At 43.8% G+C, this 18,992-nt stretch overlaps 1 protein-coding gene across 3 annotated transcripts in view; it reads left to right on the top strand.

The window, feature by feature from the left end:
* Positions 1 to 50: 50 nt before the first annotated feature.
* Positions 51 to 18,992, top strand: part of CENPK (centromere protein K) — a 71,555-nt gene continuing 52,613 nt past the window's right edge. For all 3 annotated transcript variants that reach the window (XM_077286200.1, XM_077286209.1, XM_077286219.1), the window contains exons 1-3: positions 51 to 157; positions 2,137 to 2,163; positions 14,308 to 14,436. In XM_077286200.1, coding sequence (XP_077142315.1) covers positions 134 to 157; positions 2,137 to 2,163; positions 14,308 to 14,436 — 180 coding nt within the window. In that variant the 5' untranslated portion in view covers positions 51 to 133. The remainder of the gene's footprint in view (positions 158 to 2,136; positions 2,164 to 14,307; positions 14,437 to 18,992) is intronic.

Here is an 18,992-nt window from a genome sequence, read left to right as displayed (position 1 = left end):
CCGCGACAAGCCTCTCTGCTGCTGCGCGCTATGATGACGTCACCACCCTGCTTTTGCCAACAGCTGGAAGACGCGGGCGATTTGCTCTTGGATTCACCTCAGCGGTCGGGTTCCTGGTCTCACCGCAGCCGGGATGGCTGGACCGGCTGTTACCATGGTAACATACTAGGGATAGCGCCGGGGTTCTGTTTTATTTCCTGTGTGCTGAGGCCAGACGGAGCCTGCAGTAGTCACCTGACCAGTTATTCTTAAAGGGGCTGTATATGATTAACATGGCTGCTTCCTACCTGGAGCAGTGCGTCACGTGTCCATTCTTGTGTCTGGTGCCGCAGCCCAGCCCCATTTTTTCCCCTTTATTTTATGTTTTAATATTTTTCCTCCCCTTCTTTCCAGAGCCATAACTTTTTCTTTTAGTTTTGTGTCCACACAGTCATACGAGGCTTTTTGCAGGACAAGTTGTAGTTTTAATTGACACCTTTCATTTTATGTTTCAATGTGGCAAAATTACATAATCCCAGCCCAGTTCAGCCTAAGGGTCTGTGCACACGTTGCGGATTTGGCTGCGGGTCCGCAGCAGTTTTCCATGAGTTACAGTACCATGTAAACCTATGGAAAACCAATTCCTCTGTGCACATGCTGCGGAAAAATCCGCGCAGAAACGCAGCGGTTTATTTTCCGCAGCATGTCAATTCTTTGCGCGTAATCCGCAGCACTTTGTAGCCCCTGTAATACACTGATCGGCAGCACTTAGTAGCCCCTGTAATACACTGATCGGCAGCACTTTGTAGCCCCTGTAATACACTGATCGGCAGTACTTAACTGATCGGCAGTACTTAGTAGCCCCTGTAATACACTGATCGGCAGCACTTAGTAGCCCCTGTAATACACTGATCGGCAGCACTTAGTAGCCCCTGTAATACACTGATCGGCAGCACTTAGTAGCCCCTGTAATACACTGATCGGCAGCACTTAGTAGCCCCTGTAATACACTGATCGGCAGCACTTTGTAGCCCCTGTAATACACTGATCGGCAGCACTTAGTAGCCCCTGTAATACACTGATCGGCATCACTTAGTAGCCCCTGTAATACACTGATCGGCAGCACTTAGTAGCCCCTGTAATACACTGATTGGCAGCACTTAGTAGCCCCTGTAATACACTGATCAGCATCACTTAGTAGCCCCTGTAATACACTGATCGGCAGCACTTAGTAGCCCCTGTAATACACTGATTGGCAGCACTTAGTAGCCCCTGTAATACACTGATCAGCATCACTTAGTAGCCCCTGTAATACACTGATCGGCAGTACTTTTATCCCCAGTAATACACTAATCATCAGCACTTAGTAGCCCCTGTAATACACTGCTCAGCAGCACTTTGTAGCTCCTGTAATTCACCCATCACCAGCACTTTGGTAGCCCCTGTAATACACAGATCAGCAGCACTTAGTAGCCTATATAATATGCCAATCAGCAGCACGTTGTAGCCCCAGCAATTCACCGATCAACAGTACTTTGTATCACCTCTAATACATTGATCACCAGCACTTTGCAGCCCCAGTAATACACCGATCAGAAGCACTTTGTAGCCCCTGTATTACACCGATCGGCAGCACTTTGTAGCCCCTGTAATACACTGTTCAGCAGCACATTGCAGCCCCTTTAATACATAACAACTTTTGTCAAATGATAGTTACCCATTCTTTAATAGTGTTGGCGCACTCCTGCCCCCTCTCTTTCTTGTGGCCCCCAGGTCTTCTGCAGACCTATGTGTCTCCATAGTAACAGACCACAGCTAAGCTATGCCTGGTCTAGTACTTATACTTTATTTCATCTGACCCCTACTTCTTACCAAGTGTCCATAGTAAAAAGAAGGTGATAGAAGGAATGGGGGGATGAAAGCAATAGAAGGAATGGGGGGATGAAGGCAACAAAAGGAATGGTGGGGAGGAAGGCGACAGAAGGAATGGGAGGATGAAGGCGGGATCAGTCTACACACACTTTGTTTGTAGTCTGTTTCCATGGAGACCTACATGCCAGTGTAGTAGATGTAGACATAAAATATTAGGACCAGAGCTGATTTACTGTACCCTAACCATATTAATTGTATTATGTTTTTTTTTCTATTTGTTTGCAGGACAGCCTGGATGATCTTCTGAAAGAGGTAAGGAGCAAGCAATATAATTAAAAAGTGTTAAGAAAAACATAATGAAGAAACATCAGCTCACCCACGAGAAGATCTGAGGCACGGAGAATACAGAAGAAAGAGAAAAATTAGAATGTAAAAATGTTCAATAAAACCGTGAATTTATTCAGAATAGTTAAAAATTTGCAATTCCAAAATATAAGAAAATGTATCAATTAATTATTCTGAATAAAATCATGGTTTTATTAAAGATTCTGATGCTGGAATTTTTCTCCTTCAGAAAAGTTTTAAAACACAAACATTTTTAATAACGCACGACTTGATATAGATCGCTATATTTATGGATCTGTTCACAGTGGTGTCATGGTTATGTTTTTGATCAGATGCTCTAGAAAAACTTATCTGCTGCACCATTTTGCCCAGTAGATCCATTACCAGTCAATGGAATCTGTTACCAAATGGATCCATAATTGAAGGGAATCTGTTGTCGGAAAATGACCTATACAGTAGTTTAAATTAGGTTTTTATGTTAAATATATTTTTTAAAAGATGTTTCCGTTTGTATTTTTAAATTTCCATTTTCATGATTGTTATTGAAACAAAAAAATGTACAGTACAGACTAAACGTTTGGACACACCTTCTCATGTAAAGATTTTTCTGCATTTTCATGACTATAAAAATTGTAAATTCACACTGGAGGCATCAAAACTATGAATTAACACATGTGGAATTATATACTTAACAAAAAAGTGTGAAGCAACTGAAAATATGTCTTATATTCTAGGTTCTTCAAAGTAGTCACGTTTTGCTTTGATGACTGCTTTGCACACTCTTGGCATTCTCTTGATGAGCTTCAAGAGGTAGTCACTGGGAATGGTCTTCCAACAATCTGGAAGGAGTTCCCAGAGATTCTTAGCACTTGTTGGCCCTTTTGCCTTCACTCTGCGGTCCAGCTCACCCCAAACCATCTCGATTGGGTTCAGGTCTGGTGACTGTGGAGGCCAGGTCATCTGGCGTAGCACCCCATCACTCTCCTTCTTGGTCAAATAGCCCTTACACATCCTGGAGGTGTGTTTGGGGTCATTGTCCTGTTGAAAAATAAATGATGATCCAACTAAAGGCAAACCGGATGGAATAGCATGCCTTGCAAAATGCTGTGGTAGCCATGCTGGTTCAGTATGCCTTCAATTTTGAATAAATCCCCAACAGTGTCACCAGCAAAGCACCCCCACACCATCACTCCTCCTCCTCCATGCTTCACGGTGGGAACCAGGCATGTAGAGTCCATCCGTTCACCTTTTCTGCGTCGCACAAAGACACGGTGGTTGGAACCAAAGATCTCATATTTCGACTCATCAGACCAAAGCACAGATTTCCACTGGTCTAATATCCATTCCTTGTGTTCTTTAGCCCAAACAAGTCTCTTCTGCTTGTTGCCTGTCCTTAGCAGTGGTTTCCTAGCAGCTATTTTACCATGAAGGCCTGCTGCACAAAGTCTCCTCTTAACAGTTGTTGTAGAGATGTGTCTGCTGCTAGAACTCTGTGTGGCATTGACCTGGTCTCTAATCTGAGCTGCTGTTAACCTGCGATTTCTGAGGCTGGTGACTCGGATAAACTTATCCTCAGAAGCAGAGGTGACTCTTGGTCTTCCTTTCCTGGGGCGGTTCTCATGTGAGCCAGTTTCTTTGTATTGCTTGATGGTTTTTGCCACTGCACTTGGGGACACTTTCAAAGTTTTCCCAATTTTTCGGACTGACTGACCTTCATTTCTTAAAGTAATGATGGCTACTCGTTTTTCTTTAATTAGCTGCTTTTTTCTTGCCATAATACAAATTCTAACAGTCTATTCAGTAGGACTATCAGCAGTGTATCCACCAGACTTCTGCACAACACAACTGATGGTCCCAACCCCATTTATAAGGCAAGAAATCCCACTTATTAAACCTGACAGGGCACACCTGTGAAGTGAAAACCATTCCCGGAGACTACCTCTTGAAGCTCATCAAGAGAATGCCAAGAGTGTGCAAAGCAGTCATCAAAGCAAAAGGTGGCTATTTTGAAGAACCTAGAATATAAGACATATTTTCAGTTGTTTCACACTTTTTTGTTAAGTATATAATTCCACATGTGTTAATTCATAGTTTTGATGTATTCATTGTGAATGTACAATTTTCATAGTCATGAAAACACAGAAAAATCTTTAAATGAGAAGTTGTGTCCAAACCTTTGGTCTGTACTATATGTTTCTGATTTCTCTCATTGGACACCATCTTTAGATGTGAAGCTGATGGGTGGGGTCCAAGATATATGAAATATGATTATACTAGTGATGTGAAAATGTAGAACAAAATGCATTTAAGGCCAGTCTCACACGTCCAGGTATTTCCGGTACCAGAGTTATCCATGTCCGTGTGCTCACGTGGTACATCCATGTGGGATCCGTGTGATGTCCGTGTATATCGTCCGTATGCTGTCTGTGTGCTGTCCGTGTATTGAAACAATTTGTTTCAATTTTAACCCTATGACATTAAAAAAGCACACGGACAGCACACGGACGCCATTCGTGTGCAGTACGTGTTGACACGCACCCATTGACTTTAATGGGTCAGTGTGATTTGTGCGCTCCCACGAACACTGACATGTCTCACGGTCTGTGAAAACACGCTGACATGTGCAGAGACCCATTCATTTTAATGTGTCTACGTGTGTCAGTGTCTCCGGTACGTGAGGAAACTGTCACCACACGTACCGGAGCCACTGACGTGTGAAACCGGCCTAATGCAGTTGTCCACTACTTGGACAACTCCCTGTCATACTCTACGCTTGGCCCCGATAGAATTAAACACCTATGCTCACCTCCCGTGACAACGCCCTTCCCACTCTGTTGTGGGTTATTATGACGCCAGCACCCAATCAGCGCTGGTGTCACTGTCTCCTCCTTCGGACAAATTGATCATGAAGATGAATTTAGAGATCTGCTGTTACATAGACGTCCTCCTCATGTTCCATTTGTCTGAAGGTGGTAGCAGTGACACCAGCACTGATCGGGCACTGGTTGTTGTGACCCACGTGTCACAACACTGCACAAGAGCCCTGGGGAGAGCGTGTGCCAGCGCCGCGGGAACGTCGTCGACATGGGAGGTGAGTACAGACTTTATTAGTTTAATGGGGCCCAGCGTGGGGTATGAGAAGGAGTTGTCCTAGTAGTGGACAATCCCTTTAAAGAAAAAAACTGATTAAAACAATAGGCCATTTTCTAATGACATATTCCCTTTAATAAACCGTATAGATATAAAATATATGATGCCAAAGTGAATCGCACTCTTTTCTGCTTCTTGGAAATTTTAGTTTGGCTGTCACAACCTACTTTGAATAGAACAAGGAAGTCTCTAAACTAAACCATGTACAGTGACGTACCGCACAAAATTTTTATTTCTGTACATTCCTTCAATGTAACTAAAAATGCACGTGAAAGAAGCATTAGAAGAAATTTAGCATTGACCTGTGCACGATGCACAGCAACACTGTGTTGGTCAGAATCTGTGCCTGTGCCATCACCAGCGGGAGCTGGGTGAAATTGACAGGAAATTGTGATCGTTTATCTCATTAAATGCTGCACTCCATCATTCACCCATAGACAGAGTAGACCCTAAGGAGGAAAGCAAAGGAAGTGAGACAGTAATCCGCTCATACACAGAAGTAAGGCAATGCATTATAACAGGGGTCCCCAACCTGTAGCTTGGGAGCCACATGTTGCTCGCGGTCCCATGAATTGTGGCTCGCGACTGTCTGCCACCTTGGTGCATTAGCTCCAGGTCTAGCAAACAGGTATGAAGAGCACATCTGAAAATGGTGAATTTTGTGAGCAGCCCTGCACAGAAGAGCAGATCTGGATGCACATATACTGGTCTTAGGGGTTTTGAGATGATTTAAGTATGGTACGCTGGAGACAAGATGACACCACCACCTGTCAGAGGAGGTGTTTGAAGCTGGATGTGACTGTGTCTTGGGAGTGCTTTATAGGTGAATACTGAATGGGGGGTATTGTAGGAACCCCTGGATCTTTGTATACTGCTTTGGGGTGATTGATTTTTGTGGAAAAGCTTTGTTTAAAATTATTCCTGTAAGGGGGGCTTTGGTTGCCACTACTGTGAGGAGGGAGAGAGGCTCCGCGACCCTCTCTCAAGGTTGAATGTGGCTCGCGACCCTCTCTCAGGGCTGGATGTGGCTCGTGACCCTCTCTCAGGGCTGGATGTGGCTCGTGACCCTCTCTCAGGGCTGGATGTGGCTCTCAAGGTCAGAAACGTTGGGGACCTTTGCATTATAACATAAGAGTCTGATAAACATTTGTAAGTCAGAGTAATGATATTTTTAAAATTATATTTATACTACATAGGGAATCCAGTTACACTTGTCAGATTATGGTGAAGCAAAACTGTTGTTTTCCCAAAATTGTCTACAGTATGTCCTTAACCCCTTTACCCCCAAGGGTGGTTTGCACGTTAATGACCGGGCCAATTTTTACAATTCTGACCACTGTCCCTTTATGAGGTTATAACTCTGCAACGCTTCAACGGATCCCGGTGATTCTGACATTGTTTTCTTGTGACATATTGTACTTCATGGTAGTCTTAAAATTTCTTCGATATTACTTGCGTTTATTTGTGAAAAAAAAAACGGACATTTGGTGAAAATTTTGAAAATTTCACATTTTTCCAACTTTGAATTTTCATGCCCTTAAATCACAGACATATGTTGCACAAAATACTTAATAAGTAACACTTCCCACATGTCTACTTTACATCAGCACAATTTTGGAATCAAATTTTTTTTTTTGTTAGGGAGTTATAAGGGTTAAAAGTTGACCAGCAATTTCTCATTTTTACAACACCATTTTTTTAAGGGACCACATCACATTTGAATTCACTTTGTGGGGTCTATATGATAGAAAATACCGAAAAGTGACACCATTCTAAAAACTGCACCCCTCAAGGTGCTCAAAACCGCATTTAAGAAGTTTATTAACCCTTCAGATGCTTCACAGGAATTTTTGGAATGTTTAAAACAAAAATGAACATTTAACTTTTTTTCCCCAAAAAATTACTTCAGATCCAATTTGTTTTATTTTACCAAGGGTAACAGGAGAAATTGGACCCCAAAAGTTGTTCTACAATTTATCCTGAGTATGCCGATACCCCCTATATGGGGGTAAACCACTGTTTGGGCGCATGGCAGAGCTCGGAAGGGAAGGAGCGCCATTTGACTTTTCAATGCAAAATTGGCTGTAATTGAGATCGGACGCCATGTCGCATTTGGAGAGCCCCTGATGTGCCTAAACAGTGGAAACCCCCCACAGGTGACACCATTTTGGAAAGTAGACCACCCCTACGGAACTTTTCTAGATGTGTGGTGAGCACTTTGAACCCCCAACTGCTTCACAGAAGTTTATAATGTAAAGCTGTAAAAATAAAAAATCATATTTTTTTCACAAAAATGATCTTTTCGCCCCCAATTTTTTATTTTCCCAAGGGTAACAGGAGAAATTGGACCCCAAAAGTTGCTGTGCAATTTGTCCTGAGTACGCTGATACCTCATATGTGGGGGTAAACCACTGTTTGGGGGCATGGCAGAGCTCAGAAGGGAAGGAGCACCGTTTGACACTTTCAACGCAGAATTGGCTGGAATTGAGATCAGACGCCATGTTGTGTTTGGAGAGCCCCTGATGTGCCTAAACAGTGGAAACCCCCCAATTCTAACTCCAACCCTAACCCAACACACCCCTAACCCTAATTCCAACCCTAACCACACCCTTAACCCTAATCCCAACCCTAACCACACACCCCTAACCCCAACACACCCCTAACCCTAATCCCAACCATAACCCTAACCACACCCCTAATCCCAATCCCAACACACCCCTAACCCCAACACACGCCTAACCCTAATCCCAATTCTAACCATAACCCTAACCACACCCCTAACCCTGACACACCCCTAACCCAACCGTAAACGTAATCCAAACCCTAACTTTAGCTCCAACTCTAACCCTAACCCTAGTGGGTAAATAGAAATAAATAAAAAAAAAATATTTTATTATTTTTCTCTAACTAAGGGGGTGACAAAGGGGGGTTTGATTTATTATTATTATTATTATTATTTATTGTTATAGCGCCATTTATTCCATGGCACTTTATATGTAAGGAGGGGTATACATAATAAAAACAAGTACAATAATCTTAAACAATACAAGTCATAACTGGTACAGGAGGAGAGAGGACCCTGCCCGCGAAGGCTCACAATCTACAAGGGATGGGTGAGGATACAGTAGGTGAGGATAGAGCTGGTCATGCAGCGGTTTGGTCTATCGGTGGTTACTGCAGGTTGTAGGCTTGTCGGAAGAGGTGGGTCTTTAGGTTCTATACTATTTATAGCGGGTTTTTATAGCGGATTTTTGTATGGCAGCTGTCACACACTAAAAGACGCTGTTTATTGCAAAAAATAGTTTTTGCGTCACCACATTTTGAGAGCTATAATTTTTCCATATTTTGGTCCATAGAGTCATGTGAGGTCTTGTTTGCGGGACGAGTTGACGTTTTTATTGGTAAAATTTTCGGTCACATGACATTTTTTGATCACTTTTTATTCCGATTTTTGTTAGGCAGCATGAACAAAAAACAGCATTTCATGAATTTCTTTGGTGTGTGGGGGGGGGGCGTTTATATCATTCCGCGCTTGGCAAACTGATAATGCAGATTTATTCTTGGGGTCAGTACGATTACACGGTGGCATGTTTATTTATATCCGTCTTTTTGATCGCGTGTTATTCCACTTCTTATTCGGCGGTATGATAAAGCGTTGTTTTTTGCCTCTTTTTTTTTTTTTTGTACGGTGTTCACTGAAGGGGTTAACTAGTGGGACAGTTTTATAGGTCGGGTCATTATGGACGCGGCAATACTAAATATGTGTACTTTTATTGTTTTTTTTTATTTACATAAAGAAATGTATTTATTGGAACAATATTTATTTATTTTTTTCTTTATTTAGGATTTTTTTTTAAAAAAAAAATATTTTTACACAGTGTATTTTTTTTTTTTTAACTTTTTTACATTGTCCCAGTGTGGGACATCACTATATAGTGTCAGATCGCTGATCTGACACTTTGCAGAGCACTGTGTCAGATCAGCGATCTGACAGGCAGTGCAGGAGGCTTGCCGGCGCCTGCTCTTAGCAGGCGCTGACAAGCCACCTCCCTGCAGGACCTGGAAGGACCCCTGCGGCCATCTTGGATCCGGGGCCTGCAGGGAGGGGGACGGAGGAGACGCTCGGAACAACGCGATCACATTGCGTTGTTCTGAGGGTCTCAGGGAAGTACGCTCCTGGCACATAGTGCCAGATGTCAGCTGTGATAGTCAGCTGACACTCAGCCGCGCTCTCCCTTGAGTACGGCTGATCGCATATGACGTACTGTCCCGTCGATGGTCATAGGGGCCCAGGTCACCTCGATGGGATAGTACGTCTGATGTCAGAAAGGTTTAAAAAAGCACCCCCATGAAAGTTTTTATCCTCGTATTGCAATAATTCATATTATATAGCACTCTGTGCTTACAGTTGCTCATTCTGCCCTTCTACCCAGTAAATCTCTTTTCTCTGCTCTATGTAGAAACAAGTGTAAGGTGGCTCTCGAACATATAGTGGATGGTAGATATGTATCACAGAGGTGATTGTCCTCTGTGATGTAAAGCTGGAGTAATGCTCTAGTACACATAGTGCTAAGAGGGGTTAATCGGCCATTTAATGCGAGCAGCTCAAGAGTTTGGCCGAGATGGCTGCTCACCATATCTCCACCCTTTGATGTGGTTCACATTGTAAAATGGGACCTGTTTGACTTTGACTGTGTGTGGAGGTGTGCAGACCTCCAGGGTTGTGTGCCTTTGCTAAAGGATTAAGAAGCTGGACTCTACACCAAGCATGCATTATTGTATGGACTTTTTACTTTATGTTTCAATTTGTGCTGTACAAGGGCTGCATTCATGTTTTCCTTTGATGTGGTTTATGAGGAGTGAAATAAACCAGCTAGACTTTTAATTAGAAACAGCTCCTGTAATACCTCATCCCGCTCCCAAGTGAGTAGCAGCGTTACATTTGGTGTTAGAAGTGCATTCCCAGGGAACACGTGTGACTGATACATAGGTACTACATGTCTTGGGTGAAGGTGGCTTTAAGCCAGGGAGCAATGTCAGACAGCATGGAGAACCTGATTAAACACCTGGTGCAAGAGCTGCAGCAGAAACAACAACAGCTGGCACAACAGGAGACAAATAAGCTGCTTATGTAACAGCTTCAGTAACAGATCAAGCAGCACCAGATTGAATTACTCGCAGAAGCAGTTCGTGGCTTGATGGCAGTTTCGACTCCAAGGTCAGCTGATGATTTCTCTGTTCGGAAGGCTGTGAGGAGAGTCTTGCAGAAAATAACCCCAGATGACGATATAGAGGCCTTTTTCACCATTTTTGAAAGGGTCGCCAATGGAGAGAAACTCCCACCAGAGCAGTGGGCGGGAGTCCTGGTGACATATTTAACGGGGGGAACCACAAAAGCCCTACTATGATTTAGCCTTACAGGACGTCAAAGAATATACGAAATTGAAAACGGAAATTTTGGCGTGCTTGGGAGTGATAATGACTGTCAGGGCACAACGGTCCACCGCTGGGCATATCACTAAGACAAATCCCCTTGCGCCCAAATATTTGATCTACGGCACCTCATCCAAAACTGATTGCAGCCGGAGTCCTCTACCCCGGCACAGATGGTAAACTGAGTTGTAATGGATCAGTTCTTGTACTCCCTTCCGAGGCCGATGCATACTTGGGTTTCCCAGGAAGATCCCTGGAACACGGATGACCTGGTTGAAAGGTATCATGGGGTCAATTGTTCCTTAGGGAGCAACCCACTCCATACCTGGGGTCCTATCTGGAGGCAGATGCTCAAAAGGGGGTGGGACGTCCAAGGTCCATGGAGGCAGCGGAGGTCATGCCGAAGGTCTCATGAGGGGATGTAATTTGCTGGAAATATCATTGTCCATGTCATATAGCCGCCCTTTATCCCATGACCACTGAGCGAATGCACTGTACACTGTGTGCAGAATTATTAGGCAAGTTGTATTTTAGAGGATAATTTTTATTATTGATCAACAACTATGTTCTCAATCAACCCAAAAGACTCATAAATATCAAAGCTTAATATTTTTGGAAGTTGGAGTGTTTTTTTTTTTAGATTTGGCTATCTTAGGAGGATATCTGTTTGTGAAGGTAACTATTACTGTGCAGAATTATTAGGCAACTTAATAAAAATCAATTATATTCCCATTTCACTAGTTTATTTTCACCAGGCAAACCATTGTCACTGCACACAATTTAGAAATAAACATTTCTGACATGCAAAAACAAAACCCCCCAAAATTAGTGACCAATATAGCCACCTTTCTTTATGACGACTCTCAACAGCCTTCCATCCATAGATTCTGTCAGTTGCTTGATCTGTTTATGATCAACATTGCGTGCAGCAGCCACCACAGCCTCCCAGACACTGTTCCGAGAGGTGTACTGTTTTCCCTCCCTGTAGATCTCACATTTTATGAGGGACCACAGGTTCTCTATGGGGTTCAGATCAGGTGAACAAGGGGGCCATGTCATTATTTTTTCTTCTTTGAGACCTTTACTGGCCAGCCACGCTGTGGAGTAGTTGGAGGCATGTGATGGAGCATTGTCCTGCATGAAAATCATGTTTTTTTTAAATGATACCGACTTCTTACTGCTTGAAGAAGTTGTCTTCCAGAAACTGGCAGTAGGTCTGGGAGTTGAGCTTCACTGCATCCTCAACCAGAAAAGGTCCCACAAATTCATCTTTGATGATACCAGCCCATACCAGTACCCCACCTGCACCTTGCTGGCGTCTGAGTCGGAGTGGAGCCCTTTACTGATCCAGCCTCTGGCCCATCTATCTGGCCCATCAAGAGTCACTCTCATTTCATCAGTCCATAAAACCTTTGAAAAGTCAGTCTTAAGATATTTCTTGGCCCAGTCTTGACGTTTTATCTTATGTTTCTTGTTCAAAGGTGGTCGTTTTTCAGCCTTCCTTACCTTGGCCATGTCCCTGAGTATCGCACACCTTGTGCTTTTTGTTACTCCAGTAACGTTGCAGCTCTGAAATATGGCAAAACTGGTGGCAAATGGCATCTTCACGCTTGATTTTCCTCAATTCATGGGCAGTTATTTTGCGCCTTTTTTGCCCAACACGCTTCTTGCGACCCTGTTGGCTATTTGCCATGAAACGCTTGATTGTTCGATGATCACGCTTCAAAAGTTTGGCAATTTCAAGACTGCTGCATCCCTCTGCAAGACATCTCACAATTTTGGACTTTTCAGAGCCCGTCAAATCTCTCTTCTGACCCATTTTGCCAAAGGAAAGGAAGTTGCCTAATAATTAAGCACACCTTATATAGGGTTTTGATGTCATTAGACAACACCCCTCCTCATTACAGAGATGCACATCACCTGATTTACTTAGTTGGTAGTTGGCTCTCAAGCCTGAACAGCTTGGAGTAGGACAACATGTACAAAAAGTATCGTGATCAAAATACAACTTGCCTAGTAATTCTGCACACAGTGTAGAGTGGGACGCCGCTGTTCATACTACGCATATCTGGTCTGCAGTGTGGACTATCCACCTAGCGAGGAGCCCCAATCTTGTCCCGTAAAAGTAAATGGTCTGCAAATAACTGGACTGCTAGAGTCAGGGAGTCATGAGGACCACACTTCCTCTCCAACTGATCACTGGGAAGAAGGTGGGTGTCCGCTGCATTCACAAGCCCCTGATGCCGATGGGCTTACCTCACCCGCGATTTTGGGGGTGACAGATTCCCTTTAAGAGAACAAAATCGATTGTAGCCAAATAAACTACGGAGGCGTAGATGACCTTAAAAGAACTTAAAGTAGCTCTCTGTCAGCAGGCGATCCTGGTAGCTGACTTTAAGAAGAAATTTGTACTCCAGACAGATGTCTCAGAAGTCGAATTAGGGGTGGTCCTTTCTCAGGAGATACACTGAGAGGAGCATCCTGTTCTCTACTTGAGTAGCAACCTGCCAGCATGTGAGAAAAATTATTCCATTGTAGAAAAGGAATGCTTGGCCATAAAGTGGGCAGTGGACACATTGTAATACTACAGTATTTGTTGGGGCGAAAATTTTAACTAGTGTCAAACCAGGTTCCACACAATCCTGGAGGGCTGCATACCTCCACACCCAGGACATGTGTGAGATAAATAGGTCCCATTTTACAATTTAAATCACAGCCAGAGATGGAGATATGGTGAGCAGCCATCTCAACCAACTTTTCAGGTGCTCACATTAAACCCGGCCCTGTCTTGGCCAATTAACTTTTCGGAATACTAAGTGTACTAGAGCAATATTCCAGATTTACATCACAGAGGACAACCACCTCTGTGATTCATATCTCCCGGACAAGTGCTGTATTTAAGCTTTCCTGTGATGTGGTTTATGAAGAGTGAAATAAACTAGCCGGAAACAGTTCCTGAGACACCTCTTTCCACTCCCAAATGGCTAGCATTGTTACACAGGAAATCTCTTTCCCCTGCATTTATTATCCCCGTCTACAACTCCTGACCCAGCTGCTGCATCCTCCCACCTGCTAGGGATTTATTTTTGCAGTGACTTATGAGTCATATAGGGAAAATTGACCTCCTGTTTTTACATAGAGCTTATAAGGATTCAGCTCAAGGGTTTTTGATGTTATAGACCTAATAGAAAAGAGAAGAATTAGCTGGGTAGAAAGGCAAAATGAGCAATTGTAAGTACACTGTGCTATATAATGTGATGACTGCAATATATTAAAAGGCAAAAACTGTGATGGGAGTTCTTCTTTAACAATGTATTGATCATTGATGAAGGAATTATTCATTTTGATAAAGGTTCGGGGTGTAAACGTATGGACCCCCAGTGTTCACCTGTAGTGGGCTCACATGCATCTCAGATTTATTGTATGAAATATGCCCTTTGGCACAGATCGTCTGTAGTATTCTGTCTTTTGTCTTCTACATCTAAGTGACTGAGTGCAATATTTTCTAAATGTTGTTTTCACTTTTAGACGGAACTTCTTGCACGACACATGTCTGTGTACCAGCAAGATCTCCCCCCCGACTTGCTGACTTCTACCCAGCTAGGCAGTGAGGAGTTGATACAACAGTGTGAAGAAATTTGGGCACAAATTGAGCAGGTATGTAAATGTATAACCATATGGTGACATTCCCAGTGTTTTGTCGATCTATTAGTGCTAGTTTTATCCACAACTCTAATCATGTATCTTACAGTTGACCATTCATCTTAGCTGGATGTCTCTTGTTTGTTCGAATGCAATTTTACCCAGTTTACTGCGATGTAGATGGATGCTGGTTCGGCCAAATGTGCATATATTCTCAATGAAAATTAAGCCACTGAGATCTATACAGGCAGCCTACCTTCACTGAGAATAAAAGGATCTGGCATGTTGGATGCAACAGCAGTGCAGGAGAAATGTAGCCATCGCCATTAAAGTATATTGCTCTCTGCACAGCAGGTGTTTGAATCACCAACATGTAGGGAAATAATGTGAAAAGGCAATATTGCTGAATCAGCTGGGAACCATTCATACTTCAGATCGAATCGAGTTTGGAACCCCGAGATCAAAAAGTGATGTGCCATCATTTGTGATGGAACTAACCCCTTTAATCTTTATTTCTCTAAAACAGAAGCACTGTTTAGAAATTTGTAGAAAATACCAGGTCATCCAACTACATTTGCTGTCCCTGGGGAGCCTGCAATTTTACCATTGCTGTGTGATTATCAGTACTGAATCAGGTAAGTATTGTCCATCTCGAGCCAGTTATGTAAAAATCACAAAATCACTCTTTTATTCATACGCAGTCAAAATCCATTTACAGTATGGTATAACTTTCCACCAACGCATTTCAAGCACTGCATGCATTCCTAGTCTTGGATCGGGAATCCATGAAGCATTTTAAATGTATTTATCTAGAATGATAAATGCATGTTGCATCTAAATACATTGTTGGAAAGCTAGACTGCACTGTAAATGGATTTTACTTACGTGCCAATGGAGTGATTTTTAATTTGCTGGACTATACTTACCTGTCTTCAAAACCCCATCAGATCAGGCCTTATTCACACACTACAGTGGTCAGCGTTTTGTTTCAGTGAGTAAAGCGAACTCCTGGAGTGGAACATAGTGGAGTGGAAAGATTTATATTTTACTACATCCAAAATCAGAAGTGAGTGGAATGCATGGAAAAGATGCAATATTTAAGTGCTTCCCTCTGCTAGGGTGTAGATGTATGTTCTAGCTCCTGAAGCCCAGACATATATCTACAGTCTTCTGTTATGATCCTAGTGGTAGAGTATCTCAGGAGTTCCAGCTAAGTCCGCAAACACAAAAACCAGCTCATAGGGAAGTGGTAACTTGGCTGACCGCATATCTAATCCTGGCACAACAACTAGAAGTAGCCGGGGAACGTACCTACGTTGATTCTAGACGTCTCGCACCAGCCGGAGAACTAACTAACCCTTTCAGAGAAAATAAGACCTCACTTGCCTCCAGAGAAAAGACCCCAAAGTTATTATACAAGCCCCCAACAAATAATAACGGTGAGGTAAGAAGAAAAGACAAACGTAAGAATGAACTAGATTTAGCAAAGAGAGGCCCACTAACTAATAGCAGAAAATAGGAAGAGGACTTATGCGGTCAGCAAAAAACCCTATAAAAATATCCACGTTGAAGATCCAAGAACCCCCGCACCGACTAACGGTGTGGGGGGAGAATATCAGCCCCCTAGAGCTTCCAGCAAAAACAGAAATCACATTTTGAACAAGCTGGAACAAAATAAGAGCAAATGCAAAAGGACAAAAATAAGAAAGCAGAACTTAGCTTATCTTGCAAAACTCAGGGACCAGGAGTCAGGAGGAAAACAGACATAGACTGATTACATCGATTCCAGGCACTAGACTGAGTTTCCAGGAAGTCTAAATAGGAACACCCAAGGCCTAACGAACCAGGTGGGTACCAACCTGGGGAAGGATAATCCAAGTGCCATACCGCTAGTGACCACAAGAGGGAGCCAACAAATATAGTTCACAACAGTACCCCCCCTTTAAGGAGGGGTCACCGAACCCTCACCAGGACCACCAGGGCGATCAGGATGAGCAGCGTGAAAGGCACGAACCAAATCGGCCGCGTGAACATCAGAGGCGGCCACCCAGGAATTATCCTCCTGACCATAGCCCTTCAATTTGACCAGATACTGAAGCCTCCGTCTAGAGAGACGAGAATCTAAGATCTTCTCCACCACGTACTCCAACTCGCCCTCAACCAACACCGGAGCAGGAGGCTCAACAGCAGGAACCATAGGCACAACATACCGCCGCAACAAAGACCTATGGAACACATTGTGAATGGCAAACGACACAGGAAGATCCAAACGAAAAGACACCGGATTAAGGACTTCCAAAATTTTATAAGGACCAATAAAGCGAGGCTTAAACTTAGGAGAGGAAACCTTCAGAGGGACAAACCGAGAAGACAACCAAACCAAATCCCCAACACGAAGTCGGGGACCCACACCGCGGCGGCGGTTGGCAAAACGCTGAGCCTTCTCCTGTGACAACTTTAAGTTGTCCACCACATGATTCCAAATCCGCTGCAACCTATCCACCACGGAATCCACCCCAGGACAGTCAGAAGGTTCAACATGACCCGAGGAAAAACGCAGATGAAAACCAGAGTTGCAGAAAAATGGCGAAACCAAAGTAGCGGAACTAGCCCGATTATTGAGGGCAAACTCGGCCAATGGCAAGAAGGTCACCAAATCATCCTGATCCGCAGAAACAAAACATCTCAAATAAGCCTCCAGCGTCTGATTAGTTCGCTCCGTTTGGCCATTAGTCTGAGGATGAAAGGCAGATGAAAATGACAAATCAATGCCCATCTTAGCACAAAAAGATCGCCAGAATCTGGACACAAACTGGGATCCTCTGTCAGACACGATATTCTCAGGAATGCCGTGCAAACGAACCACACTCTGAAAGAACAAAGGAACCAGATCGGAAGAGGAAGGCAACTTAGGCAAGGGCACCAAATGGACCATCTTGGAAAAACGATCACACACCACCCAGATGACAGACATTCCTTGAGACACCGGAAGATCTGAAATGAAATCCATGGAAATGTGCGTCCAAGGCCTCTCCGGGACGGGCAAGGGCAAAAGCAACCCGCTGGCACGAGAACAGCAAGGCTTAGCCCGAGCACAAATCCCACAGGACTGCACAAAAGAACTCACATCCCGCGACAGGGAAGGCCACCAAAAGGACCTAGCCACCAAATCTCTGGTACCAAAAATCCCAGGATGCCCTGCCAGCACCGAGGAATGAACCTCAGAGATAACTCTGCTGGTCCATTTATCAGGAACAAACAATCTATCAGGTGGGCAAGGGTCAGGTCTACCAGCCTGAAATCTCTGCAACACACGTCGCAAATCAGGAGAAATGGCCGACAAGATTACTCCCTCTTTAAGAATACCAGCTGGCTCTGAGACGCCGGGAGAGTCAGGCACAAAGCTCCTAGAAAAAGCATCAGCCTTCACATTCTTTGAACCAGGCAGGTACGAGACCACAAAGTCAAAACGGGAGAAAAACAACGACCAACGAGCCTGTCTAGGATTCAGGCGCTTAGCAGACTCGAGATACATCAGATTTTTGTGATCAGTCAAGACCACCACACGATGCTTAGCTCACCTCGAGCCAATGACGCCACTCCTCAAATGCCCACTTCATGGCCAATAACTCCCGACTACCAACATCATAGTTCCGCTCAGCAGGCGAAAATTTCCTAGAGAAAAAAGCACATGGTCTCATCACAGAGCAACCAGGGCCTTTCTGTGACAAAACAGCTCCGGCACCGATCTCAGAAGCATCCACTTCAACCTAAAAGGGAAGTGAGACATCAGGCTGGCACAAAACAGGCGCCGAAGTAAACCGGCGCTTCAGCTCCCGAAAAGCCTCCACGGCTGCAGGAGCCCAATTAGCAACATCAGAACCTTTCTTGGTCATATCCGTCAAAGGTTTAACAACGCTAGAAAAATTAGCAATAAAACGACGGTAGAAATTAGCAAAACCCAAGAACTTCTGAAGACTCTTAACAGACGTGGGTTGAGTCCAATCATGAATAGCTCGGACCTTGACTGGGTCCATCTCCACCGTAGAAGGGGAGAAAATAAAACCCAAGAAGGAAACCTTCTGCACTCCAAAGAGACACTTTGAGCCCTTCACAAACAAAGCATTATCACGCAAAACCTGAAACACCATCCTGACCTGCTTTACATGAGAATCCCAATCATCAGAAAAAAACAGAATATCATCCAGATAAACAATCATAAATTTATCTAGATACTTCCGGAAGATGTCATGCATAAAGGACTGAAACACTGAAGGAGCATTAGAGAGCCCAAAAGGCATCACCAAGTACTCAAAATGACCTTCGGGCGTATTGAACGCAGTTTTCCATTCATCTCCCTGCTTAATGCGCACAAGGTTGTACGCACCACGAAGATCTATCTTGGTGAACCAACTGGCACCCTTAATCCGAGCAAACAAGTCCGACAATAGTGGCAAAGGATACTGAAATTTGCCAGTGATATTATTCAGAAGCCGATAGTCAATACAAGGTCTCAAAGACCCGTCTTTCTTGGCCACAAAAAAGAATCCCGCACCAAGAGGGGAAGAAGA

This window comes from Ranitomeya variabilis, chromosome 1, assembly GCF_051348905.1.
Source record: "Ranitomeya variabilis isolate aRanVar5 chromosome 1, aRanVar5.hap1, whole genome shotgun sequence".
In the NCBI taxonomy this organism is placed as follows: domain Eukaryota; kingdom Metazoa; phylum Chordata; class Amphibia; order Anura; family Dendrobatidae; genus Ranitomeya; species Ranitomeya variabilis.
This window is presented reverse-complemented; position numbering and strand designations above follow the sequence as displayed.